Here is a 23,843-nt window from a genome sequence, read left to right on the forward strand (position 1 = left end):
TATAAGGGAAGAGAGACACTTGGTCACTCCAATACCTATTTCAAATAGAGTATCCCCATTTTAATCTGTTTCATATTTGGTATTCATCATAAGTCTACTTTAAAAGGGCTCCATTACCTTTTATTAAAATAAAAAGCTCACTCTCATTGACTGGGAAGCATTTTGCTTTCTCACAGGTAGAATTATATAACAATAAAACTGATCACACTTCAAAAGAAAATTCAGAACTCTTCCTTCCAGGTTTCACATCAGTCACATTGATATTTTATCCTCCATAGTAGCAATGTTATCCTAACTTGTTCAGCAACTTTATCTTTTTCTAGTACAGATGAAACAAGCACAAACAATAAAAAACTGAAAAAGCCAAAAAAGATTGTTCCAACCTATGAGCACCACTGCTCTTCTGCCTTTTCTTGAATACCATTGCTCTGATTCTGGAGAAGATCTTCAAATAATAGCAAGTCTTGGTCTGATGACTAAGAACTTCTCCCAACCCTAGTTCTCTGTCCTCGTGTTTCCACAAAGTGACATTATTCCTGGGAGAACACAGTAAAGTGTATTGCACACTTCTGGGCAAAAACAGTTAAGAAGCAGGGCTGCCTTTTCCATCTCCTCCCCTATCTGGCAGCAGGATACTGATGCCCCAGGAGATCTGGGGCCACTGAATGATTCGGTGATGCAGTGACACCCCACTTTACTTAATTTTATGGATACAGGGGTGAGAAATAAATTTCTATTGGGTTAAGCCACTGAGATATTGAGATTAATTTATTATAGCAGTTTGCGTTACCTTAACCAACATAAAAATTCTTTATTAGCCTTTCCCTTAATAATTAACTTTTATCTATTTAAAGGAACTATAGCTCTTAATCTTTGATTAGAAGATTGAATCAATGAGAATCATTCAACCTGTGGGTAATGATATCACATATCTTGAAGATGAACTGTATTATTACATGTAAACTAAGACTAAGGGATAAGCTCCTAGAATGTTTAAGTTTAGAAAAACTGAATTTGAATGGAAAATAAACTGACTAGAGAATAATAAGTAAAAATGATTATGTATATGTAATATATACGCATGTGTAGATATATATTATTACACATATATAACATGTTCAAAATTCTGAAAATCCACATAATGACTGTGGGATAAATTTGGGCTCTTTCACTACTCTGTTTGTAAGAAACTTTAAGGGGAGGAGGGTAAAATTTTTTAGTGGACGTGTGCATGAAAACAGAATGAACTAAACAACACTAGTCTGCTTCTGATATCCAACATTGGTCTTTCTATCATATTTAGACTGGGATAATAAAAGTATCAATATCCTCTTCTAAAAAGAGTCTTTACATGCAAATTAATAATGAACATAGCTTCACTAAAAAAGACATAAAGCTGGCAAAAACGCACATGAAAAGATTTTCAACATCATTAGCATGAAGGAAATGTACACTGAGAGCACAATGAGATACCACTACATACCTACTAGAATGTAAAATAAAAGTAAAAAACACTGATGATATCAAGTGCTGACAAGCACGTGGAACAACTGGAACTCTCATACATTGCTGGCAGGAATGCAGAATAGTACAGCCACTCTGGAAAATGGCTTGGCAGTTTCTAATAAAGTTAAACACACACTTATCAAGACACAGCAATTGCACTCCTGGGCATTTAGAGAAATGAAAACTAACGTTCAAATAGAAGACTGTACACATATGTCCACAGCAGCTTTAGTTGTGATAGCCAAAAGGTGGAAACAACTCAAATGTCTTTCAACAGGTGAACGGATAAAACAAACTGTGGTGTATCCACAGGATGAAATACAAATTGAACAGTAAAAACAAATCTATTACTGATTCACACAACAACTTGGATTAATCTCAAAGGCATCATGCTCAGCCAAAGACTATTCTCCAAAGGGTTACATATTGTATGATTGCATTTATTTGGAAGTCTCAAAAAGACAAAACTGGGGCCGGCCCCGTGGCTGAGTGGTTGGGTTCACGCGCTCTGCTTCGACAGCCTGGGGTTTTGCCGGTTTGGGTCCTGGGTGCGCATGTGGTGCTGCTCGTCAGGCCAAGCTGGGTTGTCGTCCCGCATGCCACAACTAGAAGGACCCACAACTAAGATACGCAACTATGTACTGGGTGATTTGGGGAGAAAAAGAAGAAGAAGAAGAAAAAAAGACAAAACTATGGTGACAGAAAACAGATCTTGGTTTCCAGGAGTTGTAGGTGGAGCGGGCGTAAGCCTATAAAGGGATCATATGAAGTTCTGGGGATGATGAAACTGTTCTGTATCCCGACTGTGGTGGTGACTACATAAGTCTATATGCATATTAAAATTCATAACTTTACATAAAAAAATAAGTCAGTTTTGCTGTATAATAATTTAAAAAATAATCAGTATGGCAAAGAGTAGAGTTTGCAGTAATATTTTTCTCAAGGAAATGCGAACGAAAGTACAAACATCAGGGGTTGGCCTGGTGGCATAGTGGTTAAGTTTTCGTGCTCCACTTCAGTGACCTGGGGTTGTCAGGTTCGGATCCCAGGCACAGACCTACACACCACTTGTCAAGCCATGCTGTGGTGGCATCCCAAAAACAAAATAGATGAAGACTGGCACAGACATTAAATCAGCAACAATCTTCCTCAAGCAAAAAGAGGAAGACTGACAACAGATGTTGGCTCAGGGCCAGTTTTCCTTATCTTCTTCACACACACAACACAAAAAGCACAAACATCAAAGCAAAATCATAGTGATATAAAGTAAAAAGCAATTCTTTAATACAGAGAAAGATTCCTAAGTTCTACATGTGCTTTGGGAATGAAGGATCATTCAATGTGTTGTACTACCAGAAGACATACTATACTATTAAAAAGAAAAATCATCAGAAGATTAAAAAACTTAGGTAAAAAATTCAAACAGTAAAAGGTTAACTTCTGTAACTAAAAAATTAAGACTTCCCAAGAACTGGATTACATAGGAGGCTAATGCACATTAATCCTTGACAGTTCTGGACCCTGGGACACCACTGTCAAGCTTTCTTATAAATATCAAGTATCTAGAACAAGGAAGAGTATGAAGAAAAATATGACATGTCAATAATAAGTCCAATGTGGAATACTATATTCTTGTTCTGTAATTCAGTCATGAGTTACTTAACAATGGGAATACGTTCTCAGAAATGTATCCTTAGGCAATTTCACTGTTATGCAAACATCAAAGACAATACTGAAGAGGAATAAAATTTGCCATCCCAAAATGTGTTTCTTTAACATGAGGATTATTTTAGGCTGATTATTTTTAAGAAACAAAAGAGGGGTGGGCCCTGTGGCCAAGTGGTTAAGTTCGCACACTCCACTTTGACGGCCCAAAGTTTCGCCAGTTCATATCCTGGGCGCGGACATGGCACTGCTCATCAAGCCACGCTGAGCAGTGTCCCACATGTCACAACGAGAATGACCCACAACTAAAAATATACAACTGTGTACTGGGGGGCTCTGGGGAAAAAAGGAAAAATAAAATCTTAAAAAAAAAAAAAAGAAACAAAAGACTCAGAAAAGTTTTCTTTGTACCTCCCTCTTAACTGCCAAAAAGAATTCAGATTAAAAAATCTGTCTTGGGAAGTGAGCTATCATCTTAGTGTAACATCATCTCACTAGGTGGTAGGCAGAGAGGAACCTAAAAAATCTTGTTTGTTGGGCTCCCCTCTGCATTCTATGTTTCCGTGCAGCCAAACAAACACTTGTTTTCCAAACGGTGGTTCCTTTTCACTTACCTATGAATTGCCTTCCTTCCCTTTGAAGTCCCTGACTCTCCCTGCTCCCAACACCTTTTGTCTTTGGCTGAGGATGGTATTTAAGATGAGAGCTTAGGCCATTTTGGCAAGTCACTCAGTTTTCCTGGGTTTCTCCCATGCATATGTGTTATTAAACTTTTGTTCGTTTTTCTCCTGTAACCTGTCTCATGTCAATTTAATTCTTAGGCCAGCCAGAAGAACCTAGAAAGGTAGAGGATAATTTCTTCCTCCCTTCCCAGTACTTACACAAATCTAGATGGTATAGCCTACTACACACCTAGGCTCTACAGTACTAATCTTATGGGACCAACATCATATATGTGGTCCATTGTTGACTGAAACGTCGTTATGCAGTACATGACTGTATCTCTTTATACTGCTCTCCAAAAGGAGATGTGGTGTATAGTAGAAAACACAATGGACCAGGAGTTCACATCACACAACCTCAGGCCTGCTCTTAAACAGTTCATGTGCACTAGCCTTTTCTCCTCAAAAACATCAAAAAAGATCTTGCCACTTCCCACATTAGTGACCTGCTGAAAATGAACAATTTCTGCTATTGGCCTCGAAATTCTAGAGTAACACAGGCAAACAGATGTGAAAACAACCTATACAACATCTAAACCATTAAGAAACAATAACATAATACTTCGTGGAGACAGGATTATGGTCCATGTAAAAGACTGGAAGTGAGGAACATCCATAATTTCAAGATAAGAATACTCACTTAGACATATTCAAAGGGAAATGAATGATTCAGGCAAATAGATTCCAAAGACTTAAATATAAAAAATAAGACTATTCAAATACAAGGAAAAAAAGAACTGAACATTTAAGTGACTTGGAAATGTGTGGAAAAGCTTTCTAAGACAGACATCAAAGAGAAAAAATATAACAGAAAACAACTGATAATTTTGATTATATAAAAATGAAAAACACTTATATACTAGACAACATAATACATATATAATTAAAATTCCTACTGGTAATTATTGCAACAAATGACATAAGGTTAAGAACATTAATACAGAAAAAAACCTTATAAATTAAAATGAAGCTAGAGATCTGCTGTACAACATCGTGCTTATAGTTAATCCTGTATTGTACACTTAAAAATTTAAGGGAGTAGATCTCATGTCATGTGCTTTTTACTACAACAACAAAACAATGAAACTAATACAACAAAAAGATGGGGAAACGTAAAGAATGGTAATTTTACATAAGTATATAAATAATCAGATATATACATATGTATGAAAATGTAAAATAGCAACCATTTGAAAAAAATAACACTTACAAAATGTTCACTAGCTGAACTCTGTTTTCGAAACAGATGTTTACCCAGTATCTAAGTCTTCTGTTAGACACAGGCGCTTAAAAACAAATATATTCTCTGACCTCAAAGAAGAATCTAAAGGGAAGACAACTAAATATCAACTATAACAATTTAATAAGTGGTCTGATAAAGTATACACCAACAGGGTCAGATGATGAGGGGCAAAAAAGGGGGAGATTCACATCTTAGCCAGGAAGGAAGAGTGATAATGACTAGGAAAAATTTTTTAGAGAAACAAAAACCTATACCAAATCTTAAAGAAAGATGTAAGACAATCTGGCAACAAAGGGACAATATAATAGAAAGAAGGGGAATTTCAAAGAATGCTTCACTGACAAACTGTTAACAGGTTGGTACAACTTAAGTGTAAGCATAAACTGAGGCTAGATCATCAGAAAGCAAATCTTAGAGGGCCTTATAGGAGGGTGACCATACTTCCTGGCTTATGCCTATGTCTTGGAGTAACGATTAATAATACTCCTTTCACTTTCAAAACAACATTTGTTTGGACAATAATATGGTCACCTTACCAAGAGAAAGATATCTGGCTGTTTTCCTAAAAATGCTAGGTGATACACAAAGAGATATTTGAACAGAAGAGTAACATGACCAGACCTTTAAAAATATCTCACTAGCAACAGTAAAGAGAGGTGACCCTATTTGTTCTTTGTTAGCTTTTTACAAGTAAAATTTGATACTTCAAAAATAGTTGTATTATAAAGCATAATAATAAAATTAACCTATGAACAGAGTATCCAATTTAAGAACTAGTGTGATACCAACAACTTTTTATCTACTTATGAGCTTTTCCCCTATTTCTTAGGGTTGGTAAATCCTTCCACTACATTTCATGTCTATCATGCCCTGGCTCTTAAAAAAACCCACAATTTTTATCACATACATCATATGCACATATCATTAGATGATGCACTATTTAATTTTGCTAGTTTTGAGCTTTTCAAAAATAATATAAAACTGTATGTAGTCTTTTGAAAGAGCAGATGTAAGTCACTCTAGCCATGCCTCTGAGGGACCTATGAAGATTTTTAAAAATATGAATTTTGGGCTAGCCCTGGTTGCCTGGGTTTGGCTCCCGGGCAAAGACCTACACCACTAGTCAGTGGCCATGCTGTGATAGTGGCTCACATACAAAATAGAGGAAGATTAGCAACAGATGTTAGTTCAGGGAGAATCTTCTTCAGCAAAAACAAACAAACAAAACACCAAATTTTCATACTCCACCCCTGAAGATTGAGTCAATAGCAATAATTTAACCACAAAAGCCTCTGAATAGCCAAAGCAACCCTGAGAAAAAAGAACAAAGCTGGAGGCATCACACTCCCTGATTTCAAACTGTATTACTAAGCTATAGTAATCAAAACAGCATGGTACTGGCATAAAAACATACACATGGATCAATGGAACCGAACAGAGAGGCCGGAATAAACTCAAGCATTTATGGTCAATTAATTTAGGTTAAAGGAGCCAAGAATAGACAAATGGGGAAAGGACAGCCTCTTCAATAAATGGTTGGGATAACTGGATAGCCACATTCACAAGAATAAAACCGGACTACTATCTTACACCATGCACAAAAGTTAACTCAAAATGAATTAAACTTGAATGTAAGACCTGAAACCATAAAACTCCTAGAAGAAACATAGGCAGTAAGCTCCTTGACTGGTGATGATTTTTTGGATTTCACATCAAAAGCAAGGGCAACAAAAGCAAATATAAACAAGTGGGACTACATCAAACTAAAAAGCATTTGCACAGCAAAGAAAATCATCAACAAATGAAAAGGCAGCCTATGGAATGGGAGAAAATATTTGCAAATCATATATCTCATAAAAGGTTAATATCCAAAATATATAAAGAACGCATACAACTCAAGAGTAAAAAAACAAGCCAATTAAAAAATGGGCAGAGGACCTAAATAGACATTTTTTCACAGAAGACATTGAGATGGCCAACGGGTATGTGAAAATATGCTCAACATCAGGGAAATGCAAATCAAAACCACAATGAAATATCATCTCACATCTGTCAGAATGGCTATCATCAACATGACAAGAGATAACAAATGCTGGTGAGGATGAGGAGAAAAGAGAACCCTGGTGCACTGTTGATGGGAATGTAAATTGGTGCAGCCACTATAAAAAACAGTATGGAGGTTCTGCAAAAAGTTAAAAATAGAACTACCATATGATCCAGCAATTCTACCTCTGGATATTTATCTGAAAAAAATGAAAACACTAACTTGAAAAGATACATGCACCTCTATGTTCACCACAGTATTATTTACAATAGCCGAGATACGGAAACAATCCAAATGTTCATCAATGAATAAATGGATAAAGAAAATGTGGTATATAAATACAATGGAATATTATTCAGCTATTAAAAAGAACGAAATTGTGCCATTTGTGACAACATGGATGGATCTTGAGAACATCATACTTAGCGAAATAACTCAGCTGGAGAAAGACAAATACTGTATGATCTCACTTATATGTGGAATCTAAAAAAATAAAAACCCCAACAAACGAAACTCAGCGATACCGAGAATAGACTGGTGGTTGCTGAAAGCGCGGGATGGGGGTTGGGCAAAATGAGTGAAGGGAGACAAAAAGTACAAACTTCCAGTTTAAAGTAAATAAGTCATGGGGATGTAATGTACAGCATGATGATATAGTTAATAATATCGTATGGCATGTTTGAAAGATGCTCAGAGAGTAGATCTTAAAAGTTCTCATTACAAGAAAAAAATAATCTGTAATCATGTAATGTTATGGATGTCAACTAGACTTACTGTGGTGATCATTTCGCAACATATACAAATATCGAAGCATCATGTTGTACACCTGAAACTAATATAACGTATGTGCATTATAAAAAATTTAACAACTTTTTTTACAGTTTATTTTAATTTAAGTGATTTTTGCAATCATTATATAACTTTCGGCTTTGGCCAAGAGGACTGAGATATAAGAATAAAGACTCTATCAAATTTTCCTATGATACTTGGCTCTGAAATTTCCACCATGTTATAAATGCTTTCTTTTGCTCTTGTGGTCATGTTTTGGTCTGGGGCTTTCTAATCTCAAAATATACAGTGGCCAAGCTTTGAAATGGTCTTTATTAAGGATGAAAAATAATTACTCCTCTCTTTTTGTTTTTATCCTTTTCATTTACAAAATATTAAGATATAATTTATATATAAAGGGAAATGCACTGTTTTAATGTATAGTTCTGTGAGTTCTGACAAATGTATAGTCATGTAACCACCAAAATAATCAAGATATAGAACAATTCCATCATCCCTCAAACTCTCCCTTTTTGTAGTCAGCTCCTCACCACATCCTGGAAATCTATTTTCTCTTCCTACAGTTCTGTCTTTTCCAGAATGTATAATGAAATTATACAGCATGCACTTTTGTGCATCTGGCTTCTGTGACTCTGTATGATCTGGCTATTGAGATTTATCCATGTTGTTGCCTTCATGTTTCATTTTATTGCTGAGAAGTATTCTATTATATGGATGGCAATACAATTTCTTTTCATACATTCACCAATTGACGGACATTTGAGTTGTTTGCAGTTTGGGGCAATTATGAGTATAGCTGCCAGAAACATTCAGGTATATAGCTTTTTATGTGAACTCAACTTTTCATTTTACTAGAATAAATACCCAGGAGAGTGATTACTAGGTCATATAAGTATATATTTAATTTAGTAGGAAACTGCCAACTGCTTTCCAAAATGGCTGTACTATTTTGCATTCCTACCAGCAAAGAGTTCCAACCCCTTCATAGAAGATTTGTAGTGGTATCTCATTGTGGTGAGAGAGCTCTATATTTATGGGTACGAGTTTGTTACCAGATATGTGATTTGCAAATACTTTGAAGTCTATTAGCTTGTCTTTTCAAATCTCTTAGTGTCTTTTAAGAGCAAAAGTGCTTAATTTTGATGAATGTCAATGTCTGAATTTTTTCTCTTATGGAGCATGCTTTTGGTGTTGTATCTAAGAAATCTTTGATTAATTAAAGGTCACAAAGAATTTCTTATGTGTTCTTCTAGATGTTTTATAATTGCAGGTTTTACATTTAGGTCTATGGCCTATCTTGAGTTAATTTTTTGGATATGGTATGAAGTATGGATTGAGATTCATTTTTGTGTGTATGGATACCCAAATTTTTCAGTACTATTTGTTGAAAAGATTATCCTTTCTCCAAAGATCTGCCTTGGCACCTTTGTCAAAAATCAACTGACTATATATGCGTGGGTCTATTTCTGGATTCCCTATGCTGTTCTTTTGATCTATATGTCTATCCTTTATTCAGTACCACACTAAGTTACTGTTTATAGTCTTAAAATCAGGTAGTGTGAATCTTCTAACTTAGTTTTTCTTTTTCAAAATTCTTTTTATTATTTTATTTCATTTGCCTTTCCATATAAATTGTAGAATCAAGTTCTCGGTTTCTACAAAAAGTTCTTTTCAGATTTTAACTGGAATTGTGTTGAATCTAATATCAGTTTGGGGAGAAATGACATTTTAACAATACTGAGTCTTCTAATTCACGAACATGATGCATCTTCCTTTATTAAGATATTTTTTGATGTCTTTCATTAGTGTTTTCAGTCCTCAGCATACAGACCTTGTATATATCTTGTTAGATTTATACCTAAGTATTTAACGTTTTTTTGTGCTATTATAAATAGAACATGTTTTTAAAATTTCAATTTCCAGTTGTTCATTACTAAACAACCAGCATTTAAATTTGAAAAGCAATAGATGTACATGGTAAAATATCCAACAGTACAATGGTGTACAATTCAAATTAAGTTTCTTGACCATTAGCTTTCCATTGAGAAGTCTACTGTTAACTATTTCTTATGTATCATCCCAGAAATAATCTGTCAACTAAAAGGTGTGTGTGTATATAAATCTTCTTATCACTCTTTTCAATTTACATACTGTTCTGCTCCTTGACTTTTTCATTAAATTTCTTCTCACACAGAATGATATAGCATAAATACCAGCCTTATTATTTTTTATAGCTGCACAGCATTGTACAGAATAAAAACTATTCTACCCTTTCTAACCATTTCTCTGTTGATGAACACTTAGATTATTTCAGGTTTTGAATTTTTATAAATAATGCTGTGATGAACATCTTTGTACCTACCTCCTTGTACACAAGTGCAATTTTATATCTGTAGTCTACATTCCTAGAACTACAAAAGCTCAGACAAAGGGTACATCCACTTTTAATTTTGACAGAGATTGACAAATAACCTTCTAAAATACCAATTTATTGTTACAATAGTATTTGAAAATATGTCAGTATTAAAAAAAAAAACACAACTCCATAAGGTTTCCTGATGCATACATACAGTTGAGAATTATGGAACAGAGCCTAGTTTGGAGAGAGGGTGAAGGTGAGGTTACTGAGACAAAACAGGCAGCTACTGCTGTGATTCACAAGAGAAAACAGGAGAGATTCAACTATGGAAATGGTAGTGGGACTGGAAAAGTGATGACAAGAAGAGATATCCAGAAAGTAGAATTTAATAAAAGATCAAAAGTCTCTTGAGATTAAGAATTGCTTCTAATATACCCTTATTTCCTCAAACACATTTCTGGTCAATAATGACTATGTAGGTGGTGAAGTGGATGTGTATGTGGGTGGTGGTGAAATCTCAAAAAGTTTTGATATGGCATGCCCAAGGAGTAGTCAGAAGTGGGTAACTGAAATAATTTCTAAGCCCAGTTAAGGAAGTAAGCGTGTAGTCTTCTAAGGAGAGCATGACTTCACCAACCTGCTTCTAAAGAAAGCGTGACTCCATTATTTAAATAAGCCACAGTCCATCCAAAAGCAATAACCTGACTAAAGTTAAACTCAATCTCTATATTATGTTCAGTCTAAAGAAATGTTGATTTCCAGTTCATTATGACAGATTAAATACGAGCATCTAATCTCTCCTCACAACTTTCACTAAAACAATACCAAAGATGTTTGTAAAAAATACAAAAAAATAAAAGTTTGACGTGGGGCAGACAACAGAAGGCACAGGATAGCATAAACAATAGTAGCAGAAAATGTGAAGAGACACTGAAAAAAACTTAAAAGCTTGGTTTGAGTGGGTGTGCAATAGCTATGTGACCTTAGGCAAGTTATTTAGTATCTCTCTGTTTCAATTTCATCATCATTAAAATTAGAATAATGATACATATTCCACAGGGTTGTTAAGAGGCTTAAACAAATATATACACGTAAAGACTTAACAAAGTACCAGGTACATAATAAATGCAAAATGAAAGTTTTCTTAGAGGTGCAAAGTTAATGACGTATGATTACATCTCCTCCTTTATGGGTTAAATCACACTGTTTTGTTATATAGCAAATATTTACAAAAATAATTTACAAATGTTCTTAATAGTTTTCAATTCTTAGAATAAACTCAGACAATTCTGCAAACTGTATATTAAAGCAGAAATTTATTATTTTATTTTTCTTAGATGTTATCTAAGACAAGGTTTAAACTTAGAACTATATCAACAGGAAACAGGCACAAAGCCACAACACGGGGTAAGGCGAATTTAAATATTTCTTGCCTTTATTTTACAAAAAAGTGTATGAAGAAATACTACAATATATTCTGAAGTGTGGGTTCTTTATAAGCTGATAATTATTGTGTTATATAATTGCAATAACTTTTAATACTTTTCAGAGGTTAAAAATTCATTAGTATAGGGGAAGGTGTAAACATATTCTGGAAGGCTGGAAAGTATTCTTGCACCAGAAGAATAAAAGTACTCAAAAAAGTATCTAAAGCACACAGGAAAAGGTTTGAAAGGAATTTCCTCTGGCGAAATCTGCAATAATTTGAGCACCAAAGTAAATAAAAATTAGTATTCAATTTAAACCAGTTGAATAGGAATAAAATAGGAATCTAGGAGTCCATACTGACACTACATTTCTAAAAAATGAATGAATGAATAAGTAAATAAAGGGAAAGGGGAAAGTTCTTCCTTATAACAGAATATCAACAAATAAATATAAAGGACAGAATTAGAAAATCACCATTTAATTTACCATTTTGTGACCATGATAGTAAAAAATAAGTCAGGTAAGAATCATGAAGGGATGCTAAAATTCTTACATCAAAATTTGATAAGAAACAGGACTATTTATGTAGGCTTAAAGAATCTTCTCACAGATTTATTATTAATTAAAAAAGAAAATGAAATATAGGCGAAACTTGGCAGACCCCACCTTACTAAAATAATTTAAGTTAATATCACCAATAGTGAACAAACTGACATCATGTGCCTCCTGATGTGATACACTGAAGACAGAGTATCATTTATGTAGCATTCTTGCCACGAATGCATAATCTGAATCTAAATATGTAGATCAGACAAAACTAAATTGAGAACATTCTATAGAGTAACTGGTCTGTACTCTTCAAAATGTCACTATCATGAAAGACAAAGGCTCAGAAACCATTCCAGATTAAAGGAGACAAAAAAAGACATAACTAAAATGCAATGTGCTATTATGGCTTGTATCCTGGGCTGGGGAAAACTGCTATAAAGAATATTATTAATATATGCTTTATACATACACACAAAGAGGGAGGGAGGGAAGTCGGGGAGAGGGAAGGAGAGAAAGAGAGAGCAAGAAAGTTTTCTTTCTTTCTTTCTTTTTTGGGGGGAGGGAGGAGGAAATCAGCCCTGAGCTAACTACTGCCAATCCTCCTCTTTTTGCTGAGGAAGACTGGCCTTGAGCTAACATCCGTGCCCATCTTCCTCTACTTTATATGTGGGACGCCTATCACAGCATGGCTTTTGCCAAGCGGTGCCATGTCTGCAGCCGGGATCCGAACCAGTGAACCCTGGGCCACCGAGAAGTGGAATGTGTGCACGTAACCGCTGTACCACCGGGCTGGCCCCGCAAGAAAGCTTTCAAGTGTACAACTTGGAAAGTGTACAACTTGAAAGCTACTGATGATGAATCAGGTGAAGGGAATAAGAGAGTTCATTCTTCTATTATAACTTTTCTGTAATTTGACTTTAAAAATTATTATAAGAATAGGTAATAAAAAAAGAATAGTTAAATTCTTTTAAATTTTGGTCTTACATATATTCTAAAGCTATAATAGCTAAAACAGTACCGGCATGAGAAAAGATAGATCACTGGAAGAAGGAAAAAAAAAAAATTTAGTTAACTCTGAAGAGTAAGACTGGGAAACTTCTAGTTGAATTGGTTACCATGGAAAACAAATAGTCAAGCATATGGACAATACAGTTCCCCAACATAGCCAGACAGTAAATTTTAAGTTATTTTCAAAATGTTAAGTATAACTGAGGGTTAACAATAGCAAACATTTTGGTAGTTCTTTGATATCTTTGCTCTAAAAGGGTATTTTCTTTGGATGCTAATTCACAGTACAGAGTTGGAATCTAAAAAAGTGAGCTTTCATGATCCTATGAAGAAGTGGTTGAATATAGGTTTTAGATTTTCAATCCTGGGTATCTAAAGAGATGTTTCTAAGAGCTGCTAAATGTTAAATAATTCCTAACTGCTAAAACGAACAAGAGTACAATCTAGTAGTGATGCCCTCAAACTTCATACACACGATTAAAGTTTAAGAATATGTATCTAACACCAAAGCTATTGAGAAAGAAGAACAAAGCTGGAGGTGTCATACTCCCTAATTTCAAACCACACTACAAAGCTATAATAATCAAAACAGTATAGTACTGGCACAAAACAGACACACAGGTCAACAGAACAGAATAAGCAGTCCAGAAATAAACCCATGCTAATATGGTTAATTAACCTATGACAAATGAGGCAAGAATATACAATGGAAAAAGACAGTCTGTTTAATAAATGGTATTGGGAAAACTGGACAACTACATGCAAAAGAAAGAAACTGGACCATTTTTACCCCATATACAAAAATAAACTCAAAATGGATTACAGACTTAAATGTAAGACCTGAAACCATAAAACTCTCAGAAGAAAATATAGGCAGTAAGTTCTCTGATGTGGGTCTCAGCAATATTCTTTTAGATATGTCTCCTTAGGCAAGGGCAACAAAAGCAAAAATAAAGTGGACTACGTCAAACGAAAAAGCTTCTGCACAGCAAAAAAAACCATCAACAAAATGAAAAGGCAACCTACTGAATGGGAGAAGATATTTGCAAATGATATATCTGATAACGGGTGGATATCCAAAACATATAATGAACTCATACAGCCTAAAAGCAAAAATCAATTCAATTCAAAACTGGTTAGAGGACTTAAATACACATTTTTCCAAAGAAGACATACAGATGGTCAACAGGTACATGAAAAGATGCTCACCATCACTAATCATCAGGGAAAGCCAAAACAAAACCACAATGAGATACCACTCCCCATCTGTTAGAATGGCTATTATCAAAAAGACAAGAGGTAAATGTTGGTGAGGATGTGGAGAAAAGGGAACCCCTGTGCACTGTTTTTGGGAATGTAAACTGGTACAACCACTATGGAAAACAGTATGGAGGTTCCTCAAAAAATTAAAAATAGAACTACCATATGATCCAGCAATTCTGCTTCTGGGTATTTATCGAAAGAAAACAGAAACACTAATTTGAAGAAATACGTGCACTCATTTCATCGCAGCATTATTTACAATAGCTAAGATATGGAAGCAACCCAAGTATCCATCAATAGATGAATGGATAAAGAAGATGTGGTGTATACATATACAATGGAATATTACTCAGCCATTGTAAAGAATGAAGTCTTGCCATTTGCAACAACAGGGATGAACCTAGTGTATATTACACTAAGTGAAATGTCAGAAAGAGAAAGAAAAATATCATATGATTTCACTTTATGTGGAATCTAAAAAACAAAACAAACAGAACAGAAAGACTCACAGATAGAGAGAACAAACCAGTGGTTGCAAGAGGTGAGGGGAGTGAGGGGATGGGTGAAATAGGTGAAGTGGATCATGAGGTAAAAACTTCCAGTTATAAAATAAATAAGTCATGGGGATGTAATGTACAGCATAAGGAATATAGTTGAGACTATTGTAATAAGACTGTATGGTGACAGACGATAACTAGACTTAGTGTGATGATCATTTGGTAATGTATAAAAATATCAAATCACTATGTGTACATATGAAACTAATATAACATTGTATGTCAATTATACTTCAATGAAAAAATAAAAAAGAATGTGTGTCTAAGAAGTTAACAAAGTTAAAGCAAATGTCACATAAAAATGTCCTCTTATTCAAAGAAATTAAAATAAAATGGGGGTAAATAATATATATGCAGTGAAAATAAGTAACAGAAAACCAAAATAACCATAGATGACAACACTGTGAGATGGTCACAAGTCGGTTCTGACAATTATTGATGATATAGTGAATTAAAAAATTAATTTAGATATAGTTACAATCCCCAAATGAAACAGAGATGTGCTATTCTTATTCTCTTCTTGAGGAAAATGAGGAAACGAAAAAAGGAATATCTTAACTCTATTATTCTCTTTCAACTTTGAAGCACAGCTTGAGAATATCAGTAAATTATATGTAGGCTATTGAAAAGTCTGAGATGAAGAGAGGACGGAAGTTGAAGTCAGCAATAAACGAAGAAAAACAACAGGGTGAAATATTTAGCCTCTTTCCACAAATTACAATAAAAACACCTAACATAATCAGGGACATTTGATATTAAGGGTAGTTGTTACTTTAAGTAGAGATAAAAAAACATGAATAACATTTGGCAACTTGAAAGAATTAATCATAGCAATAATAAAGTACTGTTTCTGTGATTAACTTTTAATATGAAATTATAATTTTATCTGTTGAAATTCTTATTGCTTTAGTGAAATGAAGTGTCATCTAAACATTCCATAAAATCAAATGGGAATGGATGAGATCACTGCTAAACACCACCTATACGTAACTTTGGGGTTGGTATTTTGGTCTATATGAATGAGTGTCTGCAGTATACAAAGAAATTCTTAACTCTTAACAACCGATTGTTACTGTTAATTAACAACTTAATTCTCATATAGAATTATGTTGGCTATTCTAAGTGTCTTCCAGACTAAAGAAAGTTTTTTGAATTTCTGCCCTTTCCACTCCAACTTATATAAGAATGCAAAAAGTTCTAAAATCTGCTAAAGGGTCCCAAGCTTATTTAACTATGGTTCTATTACAAAAGTTAAGTCATACCTAAGGCTTACTATTATCAATAGCTAGAATAGTGACTGAAATACAGCCATGATCAGAAATTTTCATTATAATGAATTAATGAAGTTTTAAAATTGCTACTGTAGTAATTAATGGTATTTTTCCTAAAAGAGTCACAATGTTTACCTTAATATTAAATTTTTGAGATACACTATAGAAAAGGTTCTCTATTTTTTTCTGCTCAAACCTGAAGATGTAACACACCTATGAGTAACATTCAATCACTATGGCAATAATTCTCAAAGGAGGTGGCTTCATTAAAGAACTATCAACTACTTTCTAAGAAAGCCTTTTGATAATCCTATATGATCTCACAAAAGCTTAGCTTTCTAAAATGATATAGAAGGAATACCAATATACTCCTACCTGTTCTGGCATAGCTCCATGTTCAATTCCAGTCTTCAATAATCTGTAGCAATTACCAAACAGATCCCATTTTGTGAGATCATGAGCGCTAGAATAAATAAAAACGCATTAATTTTATTCTAGAGTGAAAGAAAATTTAAATTTGAGCTCAGTTTCAGTGGGTAGAAAAACAAAACAACTTCATTTTCTTATTAATTGAAAAAGATCCATAAAGGAAATGTTCACTGTGGACGGAAGGAAGGAAAGAAAGAAGGAAGAAGGAAGAGAGGGAAGGAGTAAGAGGAAGGAGAAGGGGAGAGCCGAGAAGAGAGGGAGAAAAAAGGGCACAAGCTGATATTAGGAATTCATAAAAAGAAATCAGTAACAATAAAACTTCACACATTTAAGTGAATGTTGACCACATAGCCAACATAAGCTGATATTTCATAGATGAGTAACCTTTCTTTCTAGCACAGTAAAATAGATTTAAATAAATCCATTCACAATTTCAAAATATAAATACATGTGTTTTTTTTAAAAAGAGATTTGTATTCATAAGATAGGGATAAAGAAAGACAAAACCAGGAGAAAGAAAATACGGCAAAGATCAAAAACTTTAGTGTAGCTATTTCCATGGGCGGAGGACTTTTGAATGAAATAATGCTACCTTTTAAATTCTCATGAGTTCTACTACTAAAAATAGTACACCACTAGTTGTCAACTTTTATTTTCAAATGTCAAAATATTTTTTAAAGTAAGAGTTTGTTTCTCCATGAAATTCCAAACAATGTACTTATGCATAAAGAAAAGGCTTAGATTTAGACACTGCTTTGAAATCGGAAGTATTCATTAATGTAAGGGCTACATCTAAGCATTCTTTTGACAACAAAGTTCTCTATTTTCCTTTCTTTATGGAGAAGATGAGCATGCCTCATTACAAGAAACATGAAAATACAATTTGAAAATACAACTTATTTCACTGATATGAGCCTTTTTTCCTTATTCAAATCCAACTGCTCTGTCTACACAGTAAGAATACAATAATAAACAAGAACAACTTAGAGAAAAAAGCTCATAGAAATAACTTTCATGACCTTCCCTCAAATTTTATTTCTTATTTAGTAAGATTTCTAAAAGCTATCAATTGAAAATTATACCTATAAAACTCTAGCTTATAATAAGCCCATTTAATAACAAACTTTTACAGTATACATTCATTATATAGAATGATAAATCTTATACTTTAAGTAACCAAATTATAATAAGAACCTATAATTTATCTGGAGAAAATCTGAATAATAGAGAAAAAACACCACAACATCTCAATATTTCTCCAAAATCTCCCATTGTTATACGGACGTTAAGCATTACACAGTCTGTTTTATGCTGGCTAATATATCTTATTGACTAAATCTACTTTAAATACAATGACATACTTGTGAAAAGAGGTTAACCGCTTTAACGTAGAAAGAACATTGTAAATATCATCATCGTCAGCTTCTTCTCCCTATAAGTAAAAAGTAGACATCGCCTCATTACCATAACTTTACTCATCCCCAAATTCACATGAAAGTATGTTAATATTTACTGTCCAAAAATTCTTTTTTAATTATAGAAATAGTACATATTCACTATTGGTAAAAAGGAAAATACAAATAAGCAAAAAACCAAAAAATGAAAAACTTCCATAATCCCAACACCCAGAGACAAATAATTTCTGCATTTTAAACAGTGCCATAAACATGACTTTGTACACTTTTATGATTAATATTTTAGGATAAATTTCTTGAAATTGCTGAGTAAAAGGGAATGTACTTTAAAGATTTTAATGGCTATTTCAAAGATTTTATTCATTGTCAGTTACTTTTGCAGCTTCAAAATCACAATGGAAAGTCAAAAGTGGTTAAAAAAAATCAAAAGTTATGGGGGAGGGGGGAAGCGCAAAAGGGGTGATTAGGGTCACATGTAAAGGGATGCACTATAATTAGTGTTCAGGTGGTGAACATGATGTAATGTATACAGAATTCGAAATATGATGTACATCCGAAAAAAATAAAAATTAAAAAAAAAATCAAAAGTTAAGAAAAAGAAAATTAAAAATTGAAAGTAGGGAAAAATTGGTTACATGGATTAAAAAGAAAATCCTATCCGCCTGGCCATCAGAGCACAGAAAGCTGTGGGGGTTCTAGATTTCCTTATATAGATTGGAGGAAGAGGATAAGAGATAGGAATCATGGATAAAATTATTAAAATAACCAGTTGGAGATGCTTGCTGCTATCTTGGGCACAGCACGGGTAATCAGCCATGCCTTATAAGCACACAATTTTTATGTTCTATTTTATTAGTACATCATAATAATTCAGTAATATTAAAATGCAAATTAGGTCCCAAGAATAGAAAATGAAAAAATCAGTTAAGAAATGCCAGACCTTAAAAAGATTTTTCTTAAAAGAGAATAAAACAGATTTTTAAAATAAAGTCTAACCAAGACTGATCTTTACAGGATGAACGACTGCAACAGTGCTGCTAAGTTTTGAAAGAATTAGAGAATTCTACTAGATTTTGTTTTAAAATGGACACAATTTACACACTCAGCTACCTTGAATAATTATTAGCCAAAATAATTATATGTACATATTAAGTTTAAAACAGACCTCTTGCAATAGATCTTCCACAGAATGATTGAACCGATCTACAAACTCATCAATCAGCTGGCTTCGAGCTATGTCAACTCTGTTCTGGATGGTATACTCTTCACTGCATAAGATGCTATAGGTTTTACTGCAGGCTTCTAAAACATCTGATTCTACATGTTTCTCCACAACAAATTTAATCTGTTTTAATAAAGCATCCAGATGCTGAGGAAGGAAAAGAGAAAAACTATGATATTTAGATTAATAACAAAAAACAAAAGTAAGCATCTGTCAAATAATAAGCCTATATGATTACATGATATTAAAATAATTCAGTTAACAAACTGACTATAATAGCAGAATTTCAATTTCATAGTGTCTTACCTTTTCCATTCGACCTGTGCTATAAATTTCTAGATCAAAATACTGTGGGATTTGTAGCAAGTTTGCTACTTTCTCTGCATCTGCAGAATACTAGAAGGAGAAGCAAAGAAAAAAGAAGTAATTAATAATACAGTATAATAAGCAAACTCAGTGGCATATTATCACAAAAAATGTAAATGAAACTATACCTTTGATAGCAACATAGGAAGTGTGATAATAAAATGCTCAGTCAATTTGTTTCTATCATCAATTTGAGTTTTCCTTTCTTTGGCAGTTAGCACCTAGAAATAAATTTAAATGGGCAAAGAAAAAGAGTGTCATGTACTAATTTATAAATCTAGAATGTTACATACAAGGAAGTAGCAGTGGCAGATAATGTAACTGAGAATTTTAAGAGGAGCTTATCAAACTAATTACTAAAATAAATACATCTAGTTTTATGCAAATTTCTAGTTAACATGCAGTATTACTTTAGTAAATAGCTGCTTATTTAGGAATCACTAAAGTTTAGATAAATTACTACTTATTCAGATTAAAGAAAAACAAATAAACACTTCTATAAAACCATAGTTACTAATATAAAAATACTGGAACCAATGGAGAAATAATTTTTCTAGAGTTTCAGTCTCAATATGTTAATAGTGATCTCCCCTATGTTAAACAATTTTCTAAAAATACATTAGAAAGTAATGCTTTTTTAATACTACGAGTGGCTAATAAATTTTCACTTATTTTCTAAGCATATACTAACAATATCCCTGGACTCACTTATATTTGATTCTCCTTGTAACCAAGCTCATAAACTGTTAGGCAATAATCAAGACAGAGGAGTATATCCTGTGGTCATTGAACAAATTCAAGCTGTTGATGCCCATAGTGGGAATAGCCCGTATTCACCCACAGGTGCTTCCAAAAATAAAATATTAAAATACAAGCTCAGTTAAGATAAGCATTTCCCCAAAGTATTCTGCATTTTGTTATTATCTTGAAGAAATTTACCATTCTAATGTTGAATGGTTTTATAAAAGAGAAACATTCCAAAATAAATTGCCACTTTATAAATATGAACCTCAATGTTTGAGACTATGTGAAAGAAGTAATAGGGCTTCCTACTTGATTCTTCTTCCAGGGGCTTTATCGTTTTTCAACCTCTTAAATATATAAAATAATCACTTTGGAATATCTACCAAGTATTGTGTTTAGTTCTGTACAAAACAATTAAAGGGATTACATATAAACTGGAATACATATCTAGGAAGGTATTCAGCATATTGAGAAGTCTTTAAATTCACCTGACAATGTATGAAAGGTCTAAGGATATTGATTTTAGGGAAACAGCTATCTTTGATTAAAGGATCATTGTGTCAGCCAGTCCATATACATGAACTCATTTTATCCTCATATTATCTCTGACAGGATAGCAAAAATGGCATAATATGAAGGGGGAATTTACCAATATCTAACAAAATTGTATACAAATTCTTCCTTTGACCTAGTGACCCCACTTTTACGCCCACCAATACACCTGGCATAAGTATAAATGACACAAGATTATTCATTACACATTATTTCTAATAGCAAAAGCCTGGCAACAACCCAAAAGACTCTCAACAGTATATCCACGTACTGCATACTATACAGCCATAAGAAAATGAAGATCTCCAATTAAAGTTACAGAGAGATAGCCAGGACATACTGTTAAATGAAAAAAGTAAGGTACAGAACACTGTATAAAGTATGTTACCTATTGTAGAAGATTGACAGGGAGGAGGATGGAGAATAAGAAGGCATATATCTGTATGTATGAATGTATTTACCTATACTTGCAAAATAAAATACTGGAAAAATAAACCAGAAACAAATAAACATGGTCACTGGTAGGAATGGGGTATATAGAGAGGTATATTAGCAAGACTTCTCTGAATATATATTTTTACATGGTTTTGACTTTTTAACTATGTAAATGTTTTACGTATTTCCATAAAATAAAAATGGGAAAAAACATAAAATCAAAGAGAGAAAAATCCCGTTAAATTCAAGTCAGAGATACCAACATAAATGTGACTTCAATGTATATGTATATATAGAAATACATAGCTGTCAACTAAAAGTGCCTAGTAGAAATGATAACCAACGGACAATGAGTGCTCTTAGTGCCAAGATTTTGATCTTTAAATACTACTCTTTATTAAAAGTAATCAGGGATTGTTGGAGATTCCTGTGCTAGGGCAGTGTAAAACCAGCCAGCAAAATGACTTCCAATGACCTCTCCCTCCTAGTATTCATGCCTTATGGTCTCTTCCCACAACGAATAAGGCTGACATGTGTAACCAAAAGGATATTGTAGAAATGATATTGTATGACTTTTGAGGGCAGGGTCATGCAGAAGTGTCCACCTTACTTTCTCTTGGATCATCCACTCTAGGAGAGGCCAGTAGCCATGTCATGAGAACATTCAAACAGTCCTAACTGAGAGTTCCACTGGTGAGCCTCTAAGGCCTCCTACCAACAATCAACACTATCTTGCTACTGATGTGAGTGAGCCATTATGGAAGTAGTAACATCAAGCCTTCAGAGGCTGAGGCCCTGGCTAACACACTATCTGCAACCCTATGAGAGACCCTAAACTAAAAGAACAGCTAAAAGCCACTCCCAAGTTTTGACCCACAGAAACTATGAGATAATGAACGCTTATTGTTTTAGGACTCTAAGTTTTGAAGTAATTTTTTACATAGCAATAGATAATGTAGGCAGTAAAAGTAGACAGTGAGTCTGGGGCATCTTGCTCTGAAAGAAAGCAAGAAAGTGCTCAAAAGATGATAAGACATGTCAAAAGAACAAGAAATTAGCCTGAAGAGGTTCTCAGTCAAAGTTGGAACAATACATATCTTTAAAACTTTTATTCTGGAAAATTTCAGAACCATTCTGTCGTCATTGTTTCAACAAATCCCCTAATTTTTCTTTTTCTGTAGCATTTTAAGGCAAATTCTTGGTATATCATTTCACCTATAAAAATTCAAGTATATGTCTCTAACAGACATAGACTTAAGAATACTAGAACTTACCATCTCCAACAAAATTAAACAGCAATTCAGTAGTATCATTTCACTCCCACTCCATAGTTTTCTCAATCTCTGCTTTTTGGAGTCTTTCCTATATTCATATTTAATCTTTTGTTTTTTTTCGAGGAAGATGAGCCCTGAGCTAACATCTGCTGCCAATCCTTTTTTGTTTTTTCCTGAGGAAGACTGGCCCTGAGCTAATATCCATGCCCATCTTCCTCTACTTCATATGTGGGACACCTGCCACAGCATGGCTTGCCAAGCCATGCCATGTCCGCACCCGGGACCTGAACCGGCGAACCAAAGGCTGCTGAAGCAGAACGTGCACACTTAACCGCTGAACCACTGGGCCGGCTGCTTAATCTAATTTTTGATGTGGTTGAATTTATGTCAGCCATTTTACTGTTTGTTATCTGTATACTGTATGTCTTTTTTTGTTTGTTTCTCTGTTCCTCCTTTACTGCCTTCTTTGGCGTTAAACATTTTTTAGCATCCTATTATAATCTCTCTGTTGATTTTGTTTTCCTTTTTTAGGTATGAATGGTTGCTCTAGGGATTACAATATACTTCTTTAACATTACAATCAACTTCAGGATAATATTGAATTAATTACAGCAAAATACAGCAATTTTGTTCCAATACAGTTCCACTTTCTTTACGCTTCTTTGTGCAATTGTCACACATATCCAAATTATTGCTTTAAATAATCTCATAGCTCTTTAAAGAAATTGAGAGGAAAATAAAAATATATAATATACACAGCCTTTTATATCCCTACACATTTACCATTTGTGGTACCCTTCATTCCTTCTTGTGGATCAGAGTTACCATCCGGTATTATTCTTTACAGCACGGAAAGACTTCTTTCAGTATTTCTCCTAAGGCAGGTCTTCTAGTAAGATGTCTCTCAACATTTGTTTAGCTGGGAATGTTTTTATTTCGCCTTCATATTTGAAAGATAATTTTACTGGATTTAGAGTTCTTGGTTGGCAATTTTGTTGCCTT

At 33.8% G+C, this 23,843-nt stretch overlaps 1 protein-coding gene across 5 annotated transcripts in view; it reads right to left on the bottom strand.

Moving 5' to 3' along the window:
• The window catches only part of STAG1 (STAG1 cohesin complex component), a 369,927-nt gene that overhangs the window by 59,973 nt on the left and 286,111 nt on the right, over positions 1-23,843 (bottom strand). For all 5 annotated transcript variants that reach the window (XM_044754937.2, XM_070493352.1, XM_070493351.1 and 2 more), the window contains 5 exons: positions 19,965-20,057; positions 19,777-19,866; positions 19,414-19,617; positions 18,195-18,265; positions 16,780-16,867 (listed from right to left, as the gene is read on the bottom strand). In XM_044754937.2, coding sequence (XP_044610872.1) covers positions 16,780-16,867; positions 18,195-18,265; positions 19,414-19,617; positions 19,777-19,866; positions 19,965-20,057 — 546 coding nt within the window. The remainder of the gene's footprint in view (positions 1-16,779; positions 16,868-18,194; positions 18,266-19,413; positions 19,618-19,776; positions 19,867-19,964; positions 20,058-23,843) is intronic.

This window comes from Equus asinus, chromosome 21, assembly GCF_041296235.1.
Source record: "Equus asinus isolate D_3611 breed Donkey chromosome 21, EquAss-T2T_v2, whole genome shotgun sequence".
NCBI classification, from domain to species: domain Eukaryota; kingdom Metazoa; phylum Chordata; class Mammalia; order Perissodactyla; family Equidae; genus Equus; species Equus asinus.